We start from the raw sequence: 22,194 nt of genomic DNA on the forward strand, positions 1-22,194 counted from the left end.
TTTTTTTTTTTTTTTTTTTTGAGACAGAGTCTTGCTCTGTCGCCTGGGCTGGAGTGCAGTGGCCGGATCTCAGCTCACTGCAAGCTCCGCCTCCCAGGTTTATGCCATTCTCCTGCCTCAGCCTCCGGAGTAGCTGGGACTACAGGCGCCCGCCACCTCGCCCGGCTAGTTTTTTTTTTTTTTTTGTATTTTTAGTAGAGACGGGGTTTCACCGTGTTAGCCAGGATGGTTTCGATCTCCTGACCTCGTGATCCGCCCGTCTCGGCCTCCCAAAGTGCTGGGATTACAGGCTTGAGCCACCGCGCTCGGCGGCATCCTATATTTTTATTTGCTAAATCTGGCAAGCCTATGTTAACAGGGCAGGAGACAATGGGCTCTCTGCTGGCCACCTAGACCCGAGAGACCCAGCCCCCCACACCAGGGCTCCCAGCAGCAACTTAAAGTCAAAGTTTGGTTTCCATGGCTCCTGGTTCTCCTCCCTAGCCCTGCCACTGGGGTCTCAGACCACTGGCCAACAGAGAAGCAGGAAGGGCTTCTCGGGCAGAGGATCACTGGAGGCCAGGTGGGCAGCTGGGTCTTGCATACCTTAGCCAGACCAGCAGGTACAGGGGCTGAGTCCCAAGAGGGAGATAGGAGCTCAGATCCCACCCAGTAACAGACCCCAGCCCCCAGCCCCTCTTTGAGGGAGACTCCCACCATGAGCCCCATATCTGCAAGGGGTTCAACCCCACCTGGTCCAGCAGGGACGGAATCCATAGACAGCCTGTCAGAGTTGGAAGTGCCGCCAGAGACCACCAAATCCAATTCCCTTAGTGGTCAGGTAGGGAAACTAGTCTCCGAGTCCCCATCCGGACAGAGCCAGCACAGGAAAGATTTGGGTCAACAGGAGAAGCAAATGCTACTGCTGCCTCCTCAGATGTCATTATTGCCACCATCACTGCCATCATCGCCATCATCACTGTTCATTACCATAATCACTGTGATCACCATCATGTCACAGCAAACACGATCCCCAGCCTTCTTGCTCCAGGTTCTCTCCTCATATTAATTCACCGAATATTTCCTAACCACTCCTAACTGTCTAGTTACCCCTGGCTGACCTCCAAGGATCAAGCTACCACACATGTCCCTTCGCCTCAGAGAGATGGGGGCTTGGCAAGAAGTTGAGGGATGGGGGGACCGGTTCTCTTCCCCGTCTTGAGCCATCTGATGTTCCACACAAATTCTACCTAGGTGTCAGAATTCAGGGCCCAGATCCCAAATCCTGACCCCAGGGCTCAGAGTTAGAATTCTAAGGCCGGACTCTTATCCAGGGGCTTGAGGCCAATGTCCTGAGCCCAGTGCCCAGAAGCTGGGGCCCCAAGGAGGACCTGACCAGACCCTAGTTCCTTCCTCCCCGGCTCCATAGCCAACTCCACCTTCTCTGCTATCTCCTGCCAGCATCCTCTCCAATGTGCCTGACTTGTCTATCAGGCACCCACCGCATTGACCTCCATTCTAAATCAGCTCTCTGCAGCCAGGTGAGTGCCTCCCAGCTCTTACCTGCGAACGTCCACGTGTGCCACGACTCCCACCACACACACAGCATGGGTAGGCATCTTCAGGGACAGCTGCGCAGCTCTCTTTGGGGCCATCCTGTCACCTGGCTCCCAGCCTCCTAAAACAGCTCCGGATCCCCAGCTCCCGTCCTGGGCGCTTCTTTGCCAGGAAGAAGTGTGAGTTCTGACGGGTTGGTGCCTCCTCCTCCCTTTTAATTTCACCCTGTGACCTGATTAGCTTGCCTGAGCCTGGTCTCCACCTCCTGGCTCCACACCCTCCTCATTCAGGACTGTCAATCCAGGAGGTCAGGGTGCCCATGGCCTCTCTGGGAGATGGGGAAGGGGAGCTTCAGCTGGTGACCCCGGGTGGAGCAGGGCTCAGCTGCCAACAGGAGACCCTCCAGAGCTCCCCAGCACCCCCGTCCTCCCCTCCAAAGACTCCTTGTGCCTGAACTCCTGTTGCAATGATGTCAGTGTTTCTGAGGACTGACTATGTGCGGGCTCTGCCTCTAACCACCTGTGATCCTTATCAAATCTTTTAACCTCTCGGTGACTCAGCTGCCTCATGTGTAAGTTGGCAGCTATAACAGTAGTACCTGTCCCACTGTGTTGATGTGGGAAAGACATGAGTTATATGTAAGAAGATTAGCACAGCTCCTGGCTCTTGGTGTTCACTAAAATGCTAACAACTATGACTTGTATTCTCATTTTGCAGGTAGGAGAATCATGGCCGCGGGCCTCACTGCTAGTAAGTGGTAGAGTTAGAACTTCCACGCAGGTTCACCCGTCTCACCACACGATACCACCCCCACCAGGTGAGGGAAGGCCCTTGTGCCCAGACTGCACAGACAGCAGAAGCCACCCCAGGCAAGTTTGGGGAGCCAGAGAGGAGGGAACTTGAAAAAGAGCTCAGAGCAATGACTGGGAGCATGGACTCATTTCTGAAAATTCCCTCTTCTTTCAGCTCAGCACAGCAAGCTTCAGCCTGTTCTGAGGCTCTTTGCAGAACTTCATTTGTTAATTTGACAAGTGTTTGTTAGTCGTCTTTTATGTGTTAGGCACTCATTTAGGTGGTGAGGATACAACTATGAACAAAAGAGACCATGATTCCTGTTCTGATGACATTTATATTCTGGGGGAGACAGACCATAGGTGAAGTTAAATGAGTAAAGTGTGTATGACATTAGATGGTGCACACTGAGGTTCTTCCCATTATTCAAGTGAGGGATGGCGTGACTTGGTCCCAGGGTAACAGGGAAGGTGGTGGGAAGTGGTTGGATCCCAAATGTATCTTGAAGGTAGAGATGATGAGGTTTGCTGATGAGTTGGATGTGGGTGTGAGAGAGAGAGTGGTCAAGGATCACTGGAGTATGTGGGACCTGAGCAACTAGAAGGATGGAGTTGTCATCAGAGAGATGGGGAAGACTGCAGGAAGGAAAGCTGGGCAGGGAGCTTGGCCATTCTCTGTTGGACTCATTCAACATGAGATGTCTGTTAGAGCCTGGGGTAGAGGTGGTGAATTGCAGGTGACATGTTCCCTTCATATCGGGCATCAGGGGTGATGAGAAGAGCCGTTCCCTCTGGAATCACAGGACACCCCTCCTCAGTAATGTGGTCCTCTCCTTCCAGGGGGCTGTTATACAGAGTGGAAAAGGGGGCACACAAACCAGAACTCTGGTGTCCACAGGGCTGGGGTGGGAGGGCAGCAAAGAGCAAGAAAGAGAGAGACAGAGGAGAAATAGCCTTGCCTGAAGAGTTATCCGTCTGATGGAAGATGTGGGGGACACACAGCCCCTGCCTGCAGGAACCCCAGCCTGATTAGGGAGACAGGAAATGTTAAAATGGCCTAAACATTTTTTTGGTTACTTTTGATTTTGAAGATCTTTTTGAAATAATCTTTCTTATTGCAAATATTATTGATCTGCAAATTCATTACACCTAAAGGCACCAAGACAAAGTCTAATTTTACCCCATGGATACAGAACTCAGGGAAACAGGTGTTTAGGGATGGCTTTCCATCACCCAAACCCCAAACCCCAATTTACCAGGACCTCAGTCACTTTGTTTAATGGCATTTATTGACATAATCGTGTCCATTTCATATGGAATGGAATGCAGAGTGGAAAAAGCAGGTTCCTGCAGAACACATGGGTGTGTTCCCATTACAGAAGATTAAATGGATGGATGGATGGATGGATGGATGGATGGATGGATGGATGGACAGATAGATGGATAGGTGAACGATAGGAAAAAGGGAGGGAGGAAGAAAGGCAGGCTGGTGCATAAAGAGCTGTCTAAAAAGATGATGATGATGATGGTGATGATGACAACAATAATGATGATGCATACACATCTATGGCCCTTACCATGTGCCACTGTTTTAAGACCTTTCTATGTATTCATTTACCTAATCCTCACAATAATACTGGGTGGCAGGTATCAATCAAGCCTGGAATCCCTGTACATGGATGGGCAGGATGTGCCCTTGGCCAGTTGTGGGCAGGGCAAGGGCCCAGGTAGGTCATGGTGTCTTAAAAGAATGTTCTTTGGGCCGGGCGCAGTGGTTCATGCTTGCAATCCCAGCACTTTGGGAGGCCGAGGCGGGTGGATCATGAGTCAAGAGTTTGAGACCAGCCTGGCCAACATGGTGAAACCCCATCTTTACTAAGAATACAAAAATTAGCCGGATGTGGTAGCGGGCACCTGTAATCCCAGCTACTCGGGAGGCTGAGGCAGGAGAATTGCTTGAACCTGGGAGGTGGAGGTTACAGTGAGCCAAGATTGCACCATTGCACTCCAGCCTGGGCAACAGAGCAAGACTCTGTCTCGGAAAAAAAAAAAAAAAAGAATGTTCTTTGAGATAGAAGAAAGAGAAAGGGGGCAAGGAGGGAAGAGCAGAGGGTATGCAGGGAGGAGGAGAGGAGGACTGGCACATCTCTATTTTACAGCGAAAGAAACTGAGGCACAGAGAAGTTGAGGACCCTCGCAAGTCAACGGTTGGAAGTTGGTCCCGTCGGGATTTGAGCCCAGGCCATCTGACCCTGGTGGGCTGATTGTTGACTAGATCCCTGGGAGGCAGAATATCAGGTTATTTCTTCCCCATGCTTTTGTGTATTGTTTGAATCACTTTTATGAGCAAACAACATTTTTACTGTTGAAAAAAAAAATGAAGTCACCCTCATTATTCTCTCTTGGAGGAAAAATAAGATGCGTTTCCTCCTTTTGGCTTCTCTCCCCACCCTCTGCTATTCCTTCCCCGCCTCCCTTTTTCATTCTTCCAGCTCAAAGAACATTCTTTTAAGACACCATGACCCGCCTGGGTCCCTGCCCTGCCTACAGCCCACAAACACCACAACCTGCACACCCATGCTGTGGTCGCTTTGAACTTGGGATTTCAGCCTTGATCGGTCAGACTGGGGAGGAGCGAGGGTGGCAGACCTCTGTGACATCACTGCCCCCTTCTCCTCTGGGGGAGGACATAAAGCTGGGAGGCCGGCCCCACTTGGCCTGAAACGGGGCCCCATGCAGGGTAGAGGCCTGCCAGCTGCCCAATGACTAGGGAACTCTAAGATGACCCCAGGAAGCCCCTGGAACAACCCAAGAAACCGCTATAGGGAAGGTGTCTGGTGCTGGGGCTACAATGGCCAGGGCCTCATTTTCCCTCTTCTTAACAATTTTTTTTTTTTGAGCACCTAAAATGTGCCAGACATCAGTCTGGCCTTGGGGATACCACAGTGAATAAAATAGACCAAGCCCCTGTCCTCATGGGGCATCCCGGAGGGCAGGCAGGTAGAAAGCTGGTGGGATAGAAACTGTGATATCAGGAAGTGATTCGGACAAATAAAATAGAAGAGAGAAGGGGATGGGGTGCTGTTTTAAGTCAAGTGATCAGAGAAGGCCAATCTGAAGAAATGATATTGGAGCAGAGATCTGGAAATGAGACCTTAGTGATAATGACATAAACATTTATTTGGTTACTATTGATTTTGAAGGTCTTTTTTGAAATAATCTTTCCTATTGCAAATGTTATTGATCTGCAAAGTACATTACACCTAAAGGCACCAAGGCAAGTTCTAAGTTTACTCCACGGATACAGAGCCCAGGAAAACAGGTGTTACGGACTAAGATTCCATGAACCTAGTGTGGCAAGCCGGGTTTCCATTAGCAGCCAGAGCAGCCACTCTCTGTCTCACACACACAGAGACAGCCCTTTCCTCTCATTCTGATGAATGTATAAGTTAAACATTAGAGAACTGAAGAAAATGGTGTCCGAGTATGAGGGCTGGAATGTGAAAACAAACCCGTTAAGACCGCACCTGGGTTTTCTCAGACCCGAAAGTCTGATGAAATAATGAAAGTATTCTTACACATACACCTCATACCAGGGCCCATTTAGGATTAAGAAACTTTCTGCTGGGTGCAGTGGCTCATGCCTGTAATCCCAGCACTTTGGGAGGCTGAGGTGCATGGATCACTTGAAGCTAGGAGTTCCAGACCAGCCTGGGCAACATGGCGAAACCCCATCTCTACTAAAAAAATAGCCAGATGTGGTGGTGTGCACCTGTAGTCCCAGCTACTCAGGAGGCTGAGACACCAGAATTGGTGGAACCCAGGGGCAGAGGTAGCAGTCAGCTGAGATCATGTCACTGTACTCCAGCCTGGGCAACAGAATGAGGCTCTGTCTCAAAAAAAAAAAGATTAAGAAACTTTCCAAGGCTCTAGAAAAAGCTTCCCAGACCCTAGACCCTAAAGATTAGATAAAGATGGAATGAAACAGACCTACTCGCTGGTAAGGTGTACTCCCACACGTAGGCATACAGCTTAGAATGTATACAACACTGGAGAAAAACTTGTACTTTCAAGTTGGTCTGGTGAGTTACTCCGACCTTCTCCCTGTAACCGGTTGCAGAAATAAACTCCCTTCTTTCTCAATCTGTCTGTATCTCCTTATTGGACCACAAGAACAAGCAGCCTGACCTCATTCATCCAGAAACACTAGGATCACCCCCCACAACTCCCCAGTCTCCGTATCTACAAAATGGTTGTTAAGCTAGATCAGAGTTTCCAAACTCAGACACCTTCGGGGGGCAGGCAGATAATATAAATGTGTGACGTTACCAGCTGGGAGACAATAGGGAGGGGTGGTCACTGCTGCAGAGGGAACAGAGCCTGCTGGGTTAATGAGAAACGTTAAGTCAGTGTTTCTCAGGAACAGAATACTGAGGTCAAAAAAAACCCACCGGTAGGCCAGACCCAGCCCTTGGGCCATGAGTTTGGGCCCCTAGCATTGGTTATTGTGTGTTGGTGGGTAAGGAGAGGGGTGGAGGGAATAACTCTGGCTGGGGAAGTCATTTGATACCCTTGAGGGTAAGCAATGTGGGCCCCAGGGAGCCTTGGCACCATCAGGGCATGGAAATTGCCTGCCTCAGACCTTGGGACCAATCAGGGTAGGTTCTGGGGCTACTCTTGTGTTGCTGACACTAGCTGTGGGCTCTTCTGGTCTGGGAGACCTCTCCCTAAGACACACACACACACACACACACACACGCTGCCTGCTGTGCCTGAGCTTACCTAGGACCCCATGGAGGAAGGTAGGGAGGATCAGCAGAGCCCAGTTCTTGTAACCCCCTGTCTGAGGCCATTCTCCCCTCCCAGCACCCTCAGGGTACCACAGGGACAGTTCCACTTGTTCTCCAGGATCCTCCAACTTCAAGCTGGAAGGGTCCCCGAAACTATCAATCCAGTCCCTTCACTTCCAGCTGGGTAAACCACAGCACGGAGAGAAGCAGTGACTCACCCAGGGTGACACAGTAAAGTCACAAGAAGCCAGATTTGGATCCAAAGTCTTCATTCATTCAACAAACATCTATGAGGCACTTTTTATATGCAGGCACCGTTCCAGAAGTCAGAGTCCTGGACATCTGCTGAGTCTGCTCAGCTCCCTATGTTGACCCAGCCCCTTCCTGTGCTCCTGGCACCCAGGGCAGGATCCCGGACCTTCTGGTGAATGGGGGAGAAACCTTGGGGGTTCTGACTTGGCTATTGTGAGAAAATAGGGTACCCACTGATTCCTACAGGGCCAGAGGGTGGACCGGAGGCTCTAATGGCAGGAAGTGGTGAGGACCATAAGTCACCCAACTCAATTCACATTGCCCCTCAGCACCCAAAATCCAGACCAGGCTTTGCTGGGCACCGCGGACCTGCAGGAATTACCAACTCCCTCCTTGGGTCTGGGGACATCCCGGGCTCCGTGCGCCAGCATCAGCAAGCAGTGTTAATGACACCATTCATGGGGCAGGGCGGGACACGGCACAGCTCCAGCTGAGCAGGCTTGTGTCCTCTGCCCTCAGGGGGCTGTGACCAGGCAAGTCATCCCCACAGGTGGCCAACTCAGCAGCCTTCAGGCACATCAGCCCCTTCCCTGCCCCCAGCTGACTTTTCCCATCTCAGTAAATGGCGCCACCTCCACCCTAGTCGCCCAAGCCAGCCCAGGCAACCTCCCCTCCCACTCCTTCACACCTCCTAACCGTCAGCTCTACCTCCCAAACATCTCTTGACCCTTCCCTTCCTCTTTGCCCCCATCCTCACCTCCACCATCACCATCCTGGTTCCAGCCACCATCTCTCAGCTGAGACCTCAGCAGCTCCTGGTCTCCCTGGCCCCAGGCTTACTGCATTCCTTGCCACAAGCCGTCATGTTCCCTCTGATAGGTGTATCTGATTGCATCATTCCCCTGCTGAAAAGCCTTTCCTGGATCCCCCCAAGATAGAGAAGGACTAAGGGGCCCTACCATCTAGGGTTCCAATCTGGGCGCAGCTGCTTCTCCAATTTCAGGGCTCTGGGCAAGTGATTTAACTTCTCCGAGGCTCAGTCTCCTAAATGGTAAAATTTGAATTTATTTATTTATTTATTTATTATTTTGAGATGGAATCTCACTTTGTAGTCCAGGCTGGAGTGCAGTAGCACAATCTCGGCTCACTACAACCTCTGCCACTCAGATTCAAGCAATCCTCCTGCCTGAGCCTTCCATGTAGCTAGGATTACAAGCACGTACCACCACGCCCAGGCAATTTTTGTACTTTTAGTAGAGACAGGGTTTCGCTGTGTTAGCCAGGCTGGTCTGGAACTCCTGACCTCAGGTGATCCGCCTGCCTCGGCCTCCCAAAGTGCTGAGATTACAGGTGTGAGCCACTGCACCCGGCTTAAAATCTGGAATAATTTAGAAGTAAGAAATAACATATGTAAAAGGTGCCTGGCGTATGCTTGATGCTCAAGACATAGACACTTTGTGTGGCATTCAAGGCCTCTGAGACCAGCCTCTGAGGGGCCTCTTTTCACTTCGTGCCCAACCTCTGTCCTGATCAAAATTCCTCCGGGCATTCCTGCTGCCGCCACTGGGGGATTGCTCCCTGATCTGGGAGTCTCTGTGAATCTCTGCCCATCACCAACCTTCCTGCCCTCCCCTTCCCTCCCCTAACTCCACCTTTTCCCCTCCAGCACCTACTCCACAGGAAGACTCAGCATTTCCACTTCTTTTATACATTTACATCCCACATCCTAATTTAAAAAAATTAAGACTGCCCATAAAGTATACCCTGAATAAGGTGAAGTTTTTTTTTTTTCAAGTGAGGAAATTTAGTCAAATAATGAGGAAAGAAAGAAAAAGACAGGTCTGCACATCCTCTCGAGTTGGTAGATTTCACCGTGAGTTCCCTGGTGGCCCAGGAGAAAAAGAAAATATAACTGGTTTTAGGAATCATAGTGTTCACAAAGTAAGACTCAACCAGTTGAGGGAAAAAAGCCCTGCTCTTCTAGGCCCTGAGAACTGAGGGAAATCCATCCCTTCCCACCCTGGGTGGGGTTTGATGGATGGGGCCAGTGTGGAATATTGAACCATCTGGTTCACAGCATCCTTATATTTGGGTCTGGTTTGATCCACGGGTTTATTTTGGGATGGGATGTCTATTAGAAATAGGTGTTTTGGGCCGGGCGCAGTGGCTCATGCCTGTAATCCCAGCACTTTGGTAGGCTGAGGCGGGCCGATCATGAGGTCAGGAGATCGAGACTATCCTGGCTAACACGGTGAAACCCCGTCGCTACTAAAAATACAAAAAATTAGCCGGGTGTGGTGGCAGGCACCTGTAGTCCCAGCTACTCGGGAAGCTGAGGCAGGAGAATGGCATGAACTGGGGAGGTGGAGCTTGCAGTGAGCTGAGATGGTGCCACTGCACTCCAGCCTGGGCGACAGAGCAAGACCCCGTCTCAAAAAAAAAAAAAAAAAAGAAGTACGTGTTTTGGGTCCTTCAGACTCTTCTCCATGAGAATTCTTTGTTTTAACCAAACCTTTGTTTGAATAGTCCCAGGGAATGTGGGGTTTCCCTCCAGAACATTGGCTCGTCCTTGCAGCTGCCAGAGCAGGGCCCAAAGTCATCTAAAGTCAGCCAACCTGGGGCTAGAGTTGAAGTCCCACTGTGAGAATCAGCCCAGGTCCAGCACCTTCCACTGATTCACTAAGAGCTAGGGGACACTCATATCTGGAAAGGGGGTGGGGGACAGCACCTCTGTAGGGTATCCCCAGTGCAGGGCTCACATATCGGCAGCCTCTTCAGTGAAGGCCCCTTGGACCGGCTGCCTCCTTGAACATGTGGAGACAGAGGCAGAGAGTGACTTGCCATAAACCACACAGCCAGGGAGAGGCAAACTGCGGTAAAAGACAGAAAACCGGCCCCAGAGTTAGAAACTTGGATTCTTGGTCCCCTTGCCACGCTTTCTTGAAAAACTCTTCTTTTTCTTTCACAGGGGCAGCTCTGCCCAATGGAGACTCTCCATCTAGATCTGGCCCATCCGCTGTGGTTCTCACAATCCAGGTTGCTGGCGAGACACTGTCTCACAAGACCTTCACGGGACAGAAGGGCCCAGCACCTTTCCCAAAATCACTCGTTTATTCAGCAGACATTTCTTGGGCCCCGAGCATGGGCCAGGTAATGAACAGATGAAGAGGAGCTGGTCGCAGCCTGCTTTATAGGTGAGAGTGGAAGTGTGAACGTGTTGTTACCAGGGAGTTGGTTATTCCACCATGATAAAGGGAGGGAAGGGATACTAACAATGGGAGCCAGCACTTATTGAGCACTTATGGTATGCCGGCTCTGACTAAGCACTTTGCAGACATCATCCTTAATCCTTGCAACAGACCCGGGAGGGGAGCACTGCTATTGTCCCTGCTTTGCAGAGGGGGAAAATCTAGTGTCAGAGATTAAGCAATGTGGCCAAGGTCTCTTGCTAATTAGGATGGAAGCAGAGAAGCAACCCGAGTCCATGGAACTTCGGAGCTTGTATTTTAGTTGCTACATCCAACTGGCTCCTAGGAGGATGAGGCCAGAGGGTGCCTGTGTCCCTTCATGGGTTGCTGGTGTTTATAGGCTGCAGGGACTGCCAGCCTCAGCCCCTCCCATTGTGTCACACACCCCAACTTCAGCCCTGCCAAAGATGTCATTGTCTGGTGTCTGGTCCCTTGGCCCCCAGCAGCCCTCCTGGACAGAGGCCTGGTGGCAACAGGGTTCAGGAAACACCCAGTTTCCAGCTGTCCCCACACCATTAAGGTCCTCTGAGCACTGGCCACCCAACTCCATCATTCCAGCACCCCTTAGAGCCTGGAGCCTCCCAGGGCATGAGCACAGAACTTCCAGTTCCTGCCGGCCTTGGAAAGGGCCAGGGTTGGGGTCTAGCCCAGAGCTAGGAAAGAGGCCCATCTCAGAAAGGGCCCTGATGGCTGGGGTGAGGGAATGGGGGTACACACACTCCCAGAAAGTCAGGAAAGGAGAAAGCTTAGAGATAACTCACAAGTCCCATGGGCTTTGCATTTAACGCAGATGAAATAGTAGACACTCAGGACAAAGCAAGCAGGTGTCAAAGCCTATCTGCTCATCTATTCCCCTCCAGAAGACCCTGTAACCCTGGTGCAGCAGCCTGAGGTTGCATAGATCCTCTAAGAAAGTCACCAGTCTGTTTGTCACCAGTAAGAAGGCCCAGAGAGGGTAAGCAATTGGCCCAAGGCCACACAGCCCATGTTCTTTCCCCTACAACCAGGGAGAGAGGAAGTGGCACCGGGGGTGGAGGGGAAGAAACAATGGTTACAAGTGGAGCAAGCCACACCTGTAGTGGACAGAGCGTGGGGACAGTGGCAGGCCCCACCCAAGGCTACCACTCACTATCTGGGTGACCATGGTAGATGCTTCACCAGTCTGGGCCTTTACAATACATGCCCCTTGACACCTCCCAGGGAGGTGGCTGTGCTTATCTCCCAATCTGCTGGTATTTATAAAGCACCACCAGGCACTCAGTACATATTAGTCCACATCCTGATCCCTCGTGATCTACCTCCTCCAGGAAGCCCTCCCAGATGGCTCTGGCTCCCAGGGAATGTGCTGTTCTCTAAGCAGCCCCCACAGGCTCCTGGGCTGGGAAATTACCTGTTTCAACTCTATTCCCCTTGTTACTCTGGTAAGTAGGACTGCACATTCCAAAAGGACACAGAAAGGGACCTGCTAGGCCTTTGGCTCAGGGGGACCAGGAAGCTGATGTCAGTGAAAAACATCTAGATTTGCAGTGGTATGAGAGCTCTCAGCTGCCCATCCCACAGCTGGCCAGTAGCCCGCACATTCCCTGGGAAAAGGATTCAGCTGCCCCTCAGCAGAACTCTTAGTGTGGCCCCCATGGCCCTGACTGGGGCACTCAGCGTCATCTGACGGGAGAGCTCCTGCTGCTTCGCACCCCAGCCTGGGCGTGGCTCAGTGAAGCCAGAGGGGCCCCTGGAGAGGACAGCATGGGAGGAGAACAGGAGTGCAGGGGACAAAGGCATACAGAGAAATGAACGGAAACAGAAAGAAGCAGACTGAAAACAGAGAGACAGAGACAGAGAAAGCCCAAAACAGGGACAAAAGAGAGAGAGAACCTGGCAAAGGAAGAGAGATGCAGAGAAAGGCAGAGACAGTGAGGTGCAAAGAGAGACTGAGACAACCAGAGACTGAGATGGAGAAGGACAAACTGAAAGACAGAGGGAGGAACAGAACAAAGAAAGACAGAGACCCTGCGAAGGAGAGCAGGAGACAGCTCCCAGGCAGGCAGAACAGAGCCCAGGAACCCTGGGGCCCCAGAGCCCACGTGCTCCCTCTCCACTTTCTGCTTCCCTGCGGGCTCCCCTTTCCCAAGCCTGCTGCTCCCGGCACTCAGGCAGGGCTGGGGGAGACAGGTAATGATCACTGAACTTGTGCATGGCTGGGTGCTGGGGCCACGCCCCCTTGACACCTCCCAGGTGGATGGCTGTATTTATCCCTAATGTGCAGATGAGGAAACCGAGGCTGGGAGCCATCAGGTAACTCAGCCAATGACACTGAATGTTAGGGTGCAGGCAGGAAGGTCATGGATAAGGAGACTGAGGCCCAGAGAGGGGTGGTGCCTGGCTCTGGGTCACACAGCAGCCAGCTGCAGAGCCTGGGGCTGGAAGCCGGTTCCCCTGGCACCTTGCCTGGCTCCTAAGAAAACTAAGCGAATCTCATTAAGTCTTTGGTAATGAGGCTCCAGGACTTATCAGACGGGCAGTGGCCAACACTCTAGAAACTGTCAACGCCCCCTCCCCATTCTCCATGCCCACCTCCTGCCTCCCACTCTCTTTTCTGGGAAGGGCGCCTCTGGGACCACCCAAACTCGCCCTCTCTTCTAGGAACCAGGACCCTGTCAGTGGCATCTCCATCTCCCCACACCTTGCTCTTCAGCCTGGACACCCGTGTAGAACCGACAAGCACCAGGGTGGCCATTTGTACACATTTGTACACCCACCACAGTGACATCAGCGAAGCGTGTCCTCAGGCTCCCCCCAAAGACTGAGGCCCCCTGGAGAAAGGGAGGGAAGGCCAGCAGGCTGACTCACATTGAGTGGCAGCTGTTGGCACACACCTTTGCTCGCTGTGGCCTCTTGCATCCCACAAGGAAGGGACAGGTGAGCAAAGCATGGCTCAGAGAAGAAGAGAGTCCCACAGGTCATCCAGGCCAGCCGCCCGACCCTGAGCTCATGCTCCTGCCATTACCAGGACCCCAGACTCTTTTCCTGTGTGTCCTGGTCCCACCCCTGTCCTGAGCCAAAGTGTGGGCCGCCTCGCCCTGCAGCCCTTCCTCCTCCACGTATATGCCCTGTGTCCTGGGATACAGCAGGTGGGGAAGAGGGGGACCCTTCCTGGCTGGGGGACAAGACAAGTCAGAGATCCTCTTGGGCCATGGTGGTCCAGTCTAGGTCATGGTTTTCCTGTCTGCATCATTTGGGTGGAGGGGGTAGCGTGATGGCCTCTGAGGGTCCTTAGGCTCAACCTCTCCTGAACTTCACCTTGCCTTCATGCCCTCTGGGACCTGGGGTCCTCATTTCCACTCTCCAAGGTGGCCCTGGTGCCTCGTAGGCTGATCCCGGGTTTCCAGAACTTTCAGGAGACAGCACTTCTGGCTCCTGGGGGTCAGGGAGCATCTCGGCATGGATGCTGTGATCTACCTGGCCTCCCACCCCAGCCTCCTGACCCAGGGAGGGAGGGGTTTGGGAACAAGAATGCAGGGAGTCTGCCTGAGGCTGCTCAGGGCTGCACTATACACCCTCACGTGTCCCCACCCTGGCATGCTGCTGCTGGCGTGGGACCACCCTGCTGCTGGCGTGGAATGCAGCCCCACGTCCTCTCAGAACTCCCAATCTGGGGCTGGCAGTGTCTGGCAGAGTCTGATGCAGATGCAGAGATTACAAGACAGCTCTTCCCAGACAAGCATGTTGCCCAAAAGACCACCAGGATGGCTAAATAGCAGAAAGGAGATTTACTAGTAGTATGAATTTACATACCAGGAAGAGACAATATATTCAGCAGGTTTGGGGTAACGGCTATCCATATTTAGGAAGGGAGGGGAGCGTATGCAAGCAGGCACACCCCACGTTCACTTTGGGCTAGGGTTCTAGTACTAAAATGAGGTGGAATTTGGCTCTTTACAGCAAAAGGTGTAGGACACAAAGACATTTTGTTTGCGGACTCTATAAGCTGCTGAAATGGCTTAAGGACTGCAGCTGCATATCAGAAGAGGATGTTTGAGGCTAGGCGCAATGGCTCATGCCTGTAATCCCAGCACTTTGGGAGGCCAAGGCGGGTGGATTTCTTAGAGTTTGAGACCAGCCTGAGCAACATGGTGAAACCCCATCTCTACAAAAAACACAAAAAAAAATTACCCAGGCATGGTGGTGCATGCTTATAATCCCAGCTACTTGGGAGGCCGAGGTGTAAGGATAACGTGAGCCTGGAAGGTCCTGGATGCAGTGAGCCGTGTTCACGTCACTGAACAGCAGCTTGGGCAACAGAGTGAGAACCTGTCTCCAAAAAAAAAGGAAGAAGAAGACGAAGACAAAGGAGGAAGAGGAGGAGAGGAAGAAGAAGAAGAAACGGAAGGAGAAGAGGAAACGAGGAAGAGGAAGGAGAAGGAGGAGGAGGAGAAGTAGGAGAAGGAGGAGGAGAAGAAGAAGACGTTTGTAAGGCAGTTCCTCCATCTGGTCAGAGCTATAGTGGTCTGGGTTGTAAATCCAAGTCAGGAAGGATGAGACTATTTGCCTGACAGCTCTTATTATTGGGAGTTTAGCAAGGGTGTGGTTATTTTTGAGATGGAGTCTTACTCACTCTGTTACCCAGGCTGGAGTGCAGTGGCGAAATCTTGGCTCACTGCAAACTCCACCTCCCAGGTTCAAGCAATTCTCCTGCCTCAGCCTCCCGAGCAGCTGGGATGACAGGCGTGCACCACCACCACCCAGCTAATTTTTGTATTTTCAGTAAAGACGGGCTGGTCTCGAACTCCTGACTGCAAGTGATCCACCCGCCTTAGTCTCCCAAAGTGCTAGGATTACAGGCATGAGCCATCACGCCCGGCCAGGTGTGGTTATTCTTGCAGTGGTAGGAATTTAGGGAGTTGCCATGCCAACCAGGCCTTGAACCTTCTGCCTGTAGGTAACTTTCATTTCCTTAACCTTGGGGTCCATGTTAGTTGATAAAGGGGCATCTATTTTGGTGTCTCAGATGATGAACATAGAGAAGCCCCTCCCCCCCCAGGACTAGGCTCTGGGTCCAGCCGTGGTCGGGAGCCTTCCCGGGAGGTGACAGTGGAGCAGCAGAGTGAAGAAGGGACTGGGTGTCAGGCCTCTGTGTCCAGCACACCTCTTGTTTCCCTGTGGTCACTCTGGGCCAGCCCCATCTCCTACCTGCTCCCAGGTGTTCACAGTACCTCCTTCCTAGATAAGCTACAGACAATGTCAGAGCTGTTGGGCCCTTAATGACACATGGGCCACTAGAGCAGAGAACTGAGAAGGAAGCTGGGTGGTACCGGGTGAGCTAGGAACAGGGCCCAGGCTAGAATACTGCCCGGTGCCCTGTGCACTGCCGTTTTGTGCCTGTTCTCAGACTCCAGGACACGATGCCCCCGAGCCTGCCAAGGTGCCCCCTATCATTCATGCACTGATTGGCCGTGGGCTTCTTTCATGTCCTGGGCCTGGCTTTCATGCATGCCCACCCTCTGTGGCCTCAGTGTGGCCCCTTCAGTCCAATGTGTTGGCCTCTGTCCCCATGCCACTCACAGCCCCCCTGAGTCCCCATCAGGGCTGGCAGCCTGAGGAGTGGGAGGGGAAGTCTGGCTGTGCCTGACATGGCAAGTTTTCCCAGGAGAGGTGAAGATTTCTAAACTGGACCCAGCTTTCCAGAGAATTCACCAGCCTGGCCCCACCCCCACTCCCCAGCAAAGCCTCTGCCCTCCTGGCTGGATCTGACTTACCTGCACTGAGCACCAGGAACTGGATTCCAGGGCCAAGAATTTGACCACATCCTGGTGAGTCCAGCCTGACATTCCCCAAAACAGGGTGGAAACCAAGGGAGGGATCAGCAGATGAGCACGCATTCAGCTGATGGAGTCAAGGAATCTTCTAAAAGCAGCATTCACTACAAGGCATTTAAAAACCCAGCCCAGAAAATAAGCATAGGGAAACCCTTGCTTTTCACTTTACCTGGGTTCTGAAGAAATCTTAAGAAAACTTTTGTAAGTAAATCAAAAGTTACTTTGGGGAGGGGAGCTGACCCCTTAATAGCCACATTTATTTCTTGCTCGTTCTAAATGCCTGTCTCCTCCACCACGGTCGAGCTGTCTTCAAGAATGAGGGCCACATCATACTCTTTCTGATAACCCGGCACCCAGCACAGGGCCTGGCCCATTCATTATTGGTGCTCTTGGAATGAGCTGATGAATAAGCCAATTAAATTTGCTAATAGAGGAGGTAACTCACAATCCTTATATCTGACAAAGAGCTTACATCCAGAATTTATAAGAACAGCTACAAATAAATATGAAAAAGTCAAACCTCCTGAGTTTTTTAATGAGCAAAAAAAAATTCGCCAGGCGTGGTGGCTCACGTCTGTAATCTCAGCACTTTGGGAGGCCAAGGTGGGCGGATCACCTGAAGTCAGGAACTTGAGACTAGCCTGGCCAACATGGCAAAACCCCGTCTCTACTAAAAATACAAAAATTAGCCGGATGTGGTGGTGCACGCCTATAGTCCCAGCTACTGAGGAGGCTGAGGCAGGAGAATGGCTTGTACCCAGGAGGCGGAGGTTGCAGTGAGTCAAGATTGCGCCACTGCACTCCAGCCTGGGTGACAAAGTGAGACTCTATTCCCCCAAAAACGAAAAAAAAAATTGAACAGGCACTTCACTTAAAAACAGTAAAAGAAACCAAGAGGCCAATAAACATAGGAAAAGATGCCTGACTTCTTTAGTCACCAGGGAAATGCAAATGAAAACAAAAAGGAGACTGTACCACACTACCACCAGGATGGCCAAAGTTAAAAAGTCTCACAATACCAAGTGTTGGCAATGTGGGTATGGAAAAAATAGAACTCTCAGACACTCCCTGTGAGAAAGGAAATTGGTAGGACCACATTGGAAAACTGTTGGCAGTATCTGTTAGAGTTGGAGCACAACACATACTTTCCCTGTGATATGTGTCCCTGCCCAAATCTCATATCAAATCGTGATCCCCACATGTCAAGGGAAGAATCTGGTGGGAGGTGACTGGAGCATAGGGTTGGTTTCCCCCATAGTCTTCTCGTGATAGTGAGGGAGTTCTCACAAGATCTGATGGTTTAAAAGTGGCAGTTTCCCCTGTACTCTCTCTGTCTCTTTCCTGCTGACTTGTGAAGAAGGTGCTTACTTCCTCTTCCACCATGATTACAAGTTTCTTGAGGCCTCCACAGCCATGCAGAGTTGTGAGTCAATTAAACCTCTTTCCTTTATAAATTACCCAGTCTCAAGTAGTTCTTTATAGCAGTGTGAAAACGGACTAACACACCTATTATCCAGCAATTCCACTCCTAGACACCGTAGAAGAATGAGACCATTTCCCACCAAAAGATATGTATAAGGACATTCATAGCAACTTTACTTTAAATAACCACAAATTGGAAATAACCCAAATGTCCATCAATAGAAAGAGGGATACATACTTTGCAGTACCTTCATTGAATGAAATACTATACAACAAAGAAAAAGAACATACCACAGTTCCATGCAACAACCGGAATAAATCCCATAGACATATTGATGTGCAAGAGAATCCAGACACAAAAGACTAAATACTGCATGTTTCCATTTATGTGAAGTTCAAGAACAGGCAAAACTAACCTATGGTGATGGAGGTCAGAAAAGTAATTACATTTAGAGGAGGCAGCATTGACTAGCAGCAGGCATGAAGAAGCTTTCTGGGGTGTTGGAAATGTTCTGTATCTTGATCGGAGTGGTGATTACACTGCTGTAATTATATGTAAACATACATTGAGCTATACACTTAAAATGTATGTACTTTATGTATGGGAACTTCAATAAGCAATTAAACATTTTTTTCCATATAGTGAAAACACGCCCAAACCAGGATAGGAACCAGAAAAGGTTTTGTCAAGTAACCACATGTACAGCTGGTAGGCTTAGAGTCAAAAGCATTCCAGAAACAACATTCACTACAAGATTTTTATTTTATTTTATTTTATTTTTTATTTTATTTTATTTATGAGACAAGGTCTGGCTCTATTGCCCATGCTGGAGCTCAGTGGCACGATCTCAGCTCACTGCAACCTCCACCTCCCAGGCTCAAGCTATCCTCCCAACCTCAGCTTCCCAAGTAGCTAGGACTACAGGTATGCACCACCACACCTGGCTAATTTTTGTATTTTTAGTAGAGACGAGATTTCTCTATGTTGCCCAGGCTGGTCTTGAACTCATGAGCTCAAGTTAATTACCTACTTCAGGCTGGGCGCGGTGGCTCAAGCCTGTAATCCTAGCACTTTGGGAGGCCGAGACGGGCAGATCACGAGGTCAGCAGATCGAGACCATCCTGGCTAACACAGTGAAACCCCGTCTCTACTAAAAAATACAAAAAACTAGCCGGACGAGGTAGCGGGCGCCTGTAGTCCCAGCTACTCGGGAGGCTGAGGCAGGAGAATGGCTAAACCCGGGAGGCGGAGCTTGCAGTGAGCTGAGATCCGGCCACTGCACTCCAGCCCGGGCGACAGAGTGAGACTCCATCTCAAAAAAAAAAAAAAAAAAAAAAATTACCTACTTCAGCCTCCCAAAGTGCTGTGATTACAGGCGTGAGCCACCATGCCTGGCCTGCTACAAGATATTTAAAAGCCCAAATTTTAATTTACAGATAAAGCCAACCCATCGTCTTCGTTTACCACGCAGGAGGTTGTGATCTGGGGTCAGTTTGAGCTTCTCAAGCCGTGATCTAGATCCACAGAGCCCCCTGAGAAACATGGCCCAGCTCCCTGCAGCAGCATCAATATACCCAACAATTTGTGAGAAAAAAAGTATTTGAAAATGTTAAGACAAATCTGGCCGTGTCATGGGGGGGCCTCTGCTGGCCCTTAAGGCATCTTTGTGCAAAGTAAGAAAAAGCACTTTGGGAGGCCGAGACGGGCGGATCACGAGGTCAGGAGATCGAGACCATCCTGGCTAACACCGTGAAACCCCGTCTCTACTAAAAATACAAAAACTAGCTGGGCGAGGTGGCGGGCGCCTGTAGTCTCAGCTACTCGGGAGGCTGAGGCAGGAGAATGGCGTAAACCCGGGAGGCGGAGCTTGCAGTGAGCTGAGATCCGGCCACTGCACTCCAGTCCGGGCGACAGAGCAAGATTCCGCCTCAAAAAAAAAAAAAAAAAAGAAAAGAAAAGAAAAGAAAAAGCATGCCCCTTCTTTGGGATAGATGAGCCCCACACCAGGCACAAAGCTTGGCAAGAGGCGCTTGGATGGGAAGTCAGCCCCGACTCCTCCTCTGTATGCAGAGAACAACCTGTCCAACCACTCGCAGCAACCGTGCATTGTGGAGTGGAACTCAGTTCACACGCACACAGATATTAAGCAGGAAACTTCAAGGAGATTCTCTGCTCACAGCCAGCCTGTGTAGCTGCAACCTCTGGTTGCATGAATCTACTTGTGTCTTTACCGGGGGGTCAGTTTTGAAAAGTTTTATGTAAAGCGACCCTTTACAAGAGACTTTCAGAGGAATGGGCTTGCAAAGCTAGAGGAGAGTAATAAAAGGGAAGGAGGAGGAATGATGCCGGAAGAAAGGATGGCGGTGGTTAGGAAGGCTCCCAGAAAGACCCCTGCTCTGCTGCCTGGGTTAGCTGGACTCAGTGCTAACAATTAGATGGAAGTGGAGGTTCTCTCTTCCCCACTCATATGGGAGGGGCCTCTCTAACAACACAAGCTGTGTCACCAGCTTGGAAGGAGTACTGGGCCAGGAGTCAGGATCCCTAGGTCCCTGTCCTAAGACCCTGGAGACCGGCTGTGCAACCTTCTGCCTCCTCTCCAAGGAGGGACTTGGGTAGCTGATGCTCAGGGGCCTGTCCAGTTCTGACTCAGTGAGACCAGGTGAGGCTTACATCTCCTGAGGCCCCTCCCCTGCCTTCTCCCCTACAGCATCTCAGTGCCCCCAGCCTCCGTGTCCCCACAAGGATCCCCCCAAGTAACCCATAGTGAGTCCAGCCAGGGTTGGGCTGAGTCTGAGAAGCAACCAGCTCCAACCTAGGTGTGAATCACCTAGGTTGATTGCCCTGGCCCTCTGCCCTGGGAGCACGAGGTGCCAGCACAGCCTGGCAGGGTGGACACCTGGTTCTGAGCCATCTTTCTGCCTTAATACACGCTTCCTGCCCCACTTCCCCTCAGTTCACGTGCATCCTCCTTTCTCCCAGACACCCAGCACAGGCCTCCCAGGTGCTGGCTCTAAAGGGAGACAGTCCAGCCCACAGTCTGAAGAGGAGGCTCAGGTCATGCTCAGTGAGACCTCAGACAGCATGGAGACAAAATGCCTGTCCTTCAGGAGCCTCCTTGCTAAACAGGGAGGAACAGCTCCTGTGCTTGGAAGCTTCCAATCTGATGGGGAGGCACAGCCCTTGAACACACAGATCATCTAGTCTGATAGGGGAAACACAGCTCCCGTCATATAAAAGTTAAGGGGTAGGCAATGCCCCTCTCTCTTTTGAGAACCTTCTAATCTAATGGGGAAGACCCAGCCCTGCACTGGAGTCTTTTGATGGAGGAGGCCTCAGGACGCTCTTCCCGCAGGTGGAAAGGACCCACTGCTGCCTTCAAGACCCACCTCTTTCTGAGGGTGGAGACGAAGCTGCTGCTGTCCTCATGGGTGCTGGTCTGATGGCTGAGATGCAGCTCTGGTCCTCAGGAAGCCTCTGCTCTGATTCCTTGTCTGATGGGGGAGGCAGCACAACCAGCAGATGCAGCCAGCAACCAAGTCACAAGGCCTCTTCTGCCCATGTGCACAGAGCTCCCTCTGGGCATGTGGTTCTGGGCCAGGGTGGGAGGCCAGAGCTGAGATGAGAGGTCCGGGCTGGGGGGTATGGGGAGGGTCACCCAGGGGCCAAGAGCCACTCTTCACCAGCACACTGCTCACTCCTGGCAACGCACTGTCACACGCTGCTTCCCTACCAGCACGCTGCTCACTCCTGGCAAGGCCTGTCACACACTGCCTGTCTTAGGCCTCTTCACAGTCCAGGAGTGCGGCCAGCCAGGGATGGGCCTCCCTGTTTGACAGATAGGGAAACTGAGGCTCGGAAGGAGATGTGACAGGACCAAGGCCACACAGGAGGCAGGACTGGTGCCCTGGTTTATCTCCAGAGGGCAAGGGGGAGGGAGGGAGGCACCAAGAAGAGGCAGATGACAGAGGGAACTGGCCCGGGTAGGCTCAGCCAGCCGGGCACTCTGCCCCAGTGCCCCCGACCTGGCCTTTCTCAATCCTGTTTGGAAAATGACTTTTATGTGAAGGAGATCAGCTGCCCTGCCAGGCGTTTATGAGCCTGGCTTATTGGTCTGGACTAGGGAGCCTGGGGCACAGCTTCTGCGTGAGCCAAGGGAAACACTTGCCAAGGGGCAACCCTGGCCAGCCCATAGCTTCTCTGAAAGTCAAGGCTGGGAGGGGGCTGGGAATCCCCAAAGGTCAGAGCCAGAAGGGACCTGGGGGATGACTTGGTCCAACCCCTGCCTTTTACAGACGGGAATGGTGAGGAGCAGAGAAGGGTGGCAACCTGCCCAAGGTCACC

The 22,194-nt window shown here is 51.5% G+C and overlaps 1 protein-coding gene and 1 pseudogene across 1 annotated transcript in view; both read right to left on the reverse strand.

Moving 5' to 3' along the window:
• Positions 1 to 2,047, reverse strand: part of PADI1 (peptidyl arginine deiminase 1) — a 45,875-nt gene extending 43,828 nt beyond the window's left edge. The window contains exon 1 of the mRNA XM_023219322.2: positions 1,543 to 2,047. Within this exon, the coding sequence (XP_023075090.2) occupies positions 1,543 to 1,634 (92 nt within the window). The 5' untranslated portion in view covers positions 1,635 to 2,047. The remainder of the gene's footprint in view (positions 1 to 1,542) is intronic.
• A 10,111-nt stretch (positions 2,048 to 12,158) lies between these two features.
• LOC111547542 lies at positions 12,159 to 16,442 on the reverse strand (annotated as a pseudogene).
• Between the last annotated feature and the right edge of the window lie 5,752 nt (positions 16,443 to 22,194).

This window comes from Piliocolobus tephrosceles, chromosome 1 (genome assembly GCF_002776525.5).
Source record: "Piliocolobus tephrosceles isolate RC106 chromosome 1, ASM277652v3, whole genome shotgun sequence".
NCBI classification, from domain to species: domain Eukaryota; kingdom Metazoa; phylum Chordata; class Mammalia; order Primates; family Cercopithecidae; genus Piliocolobus; species Piliocolobus tephrosceles.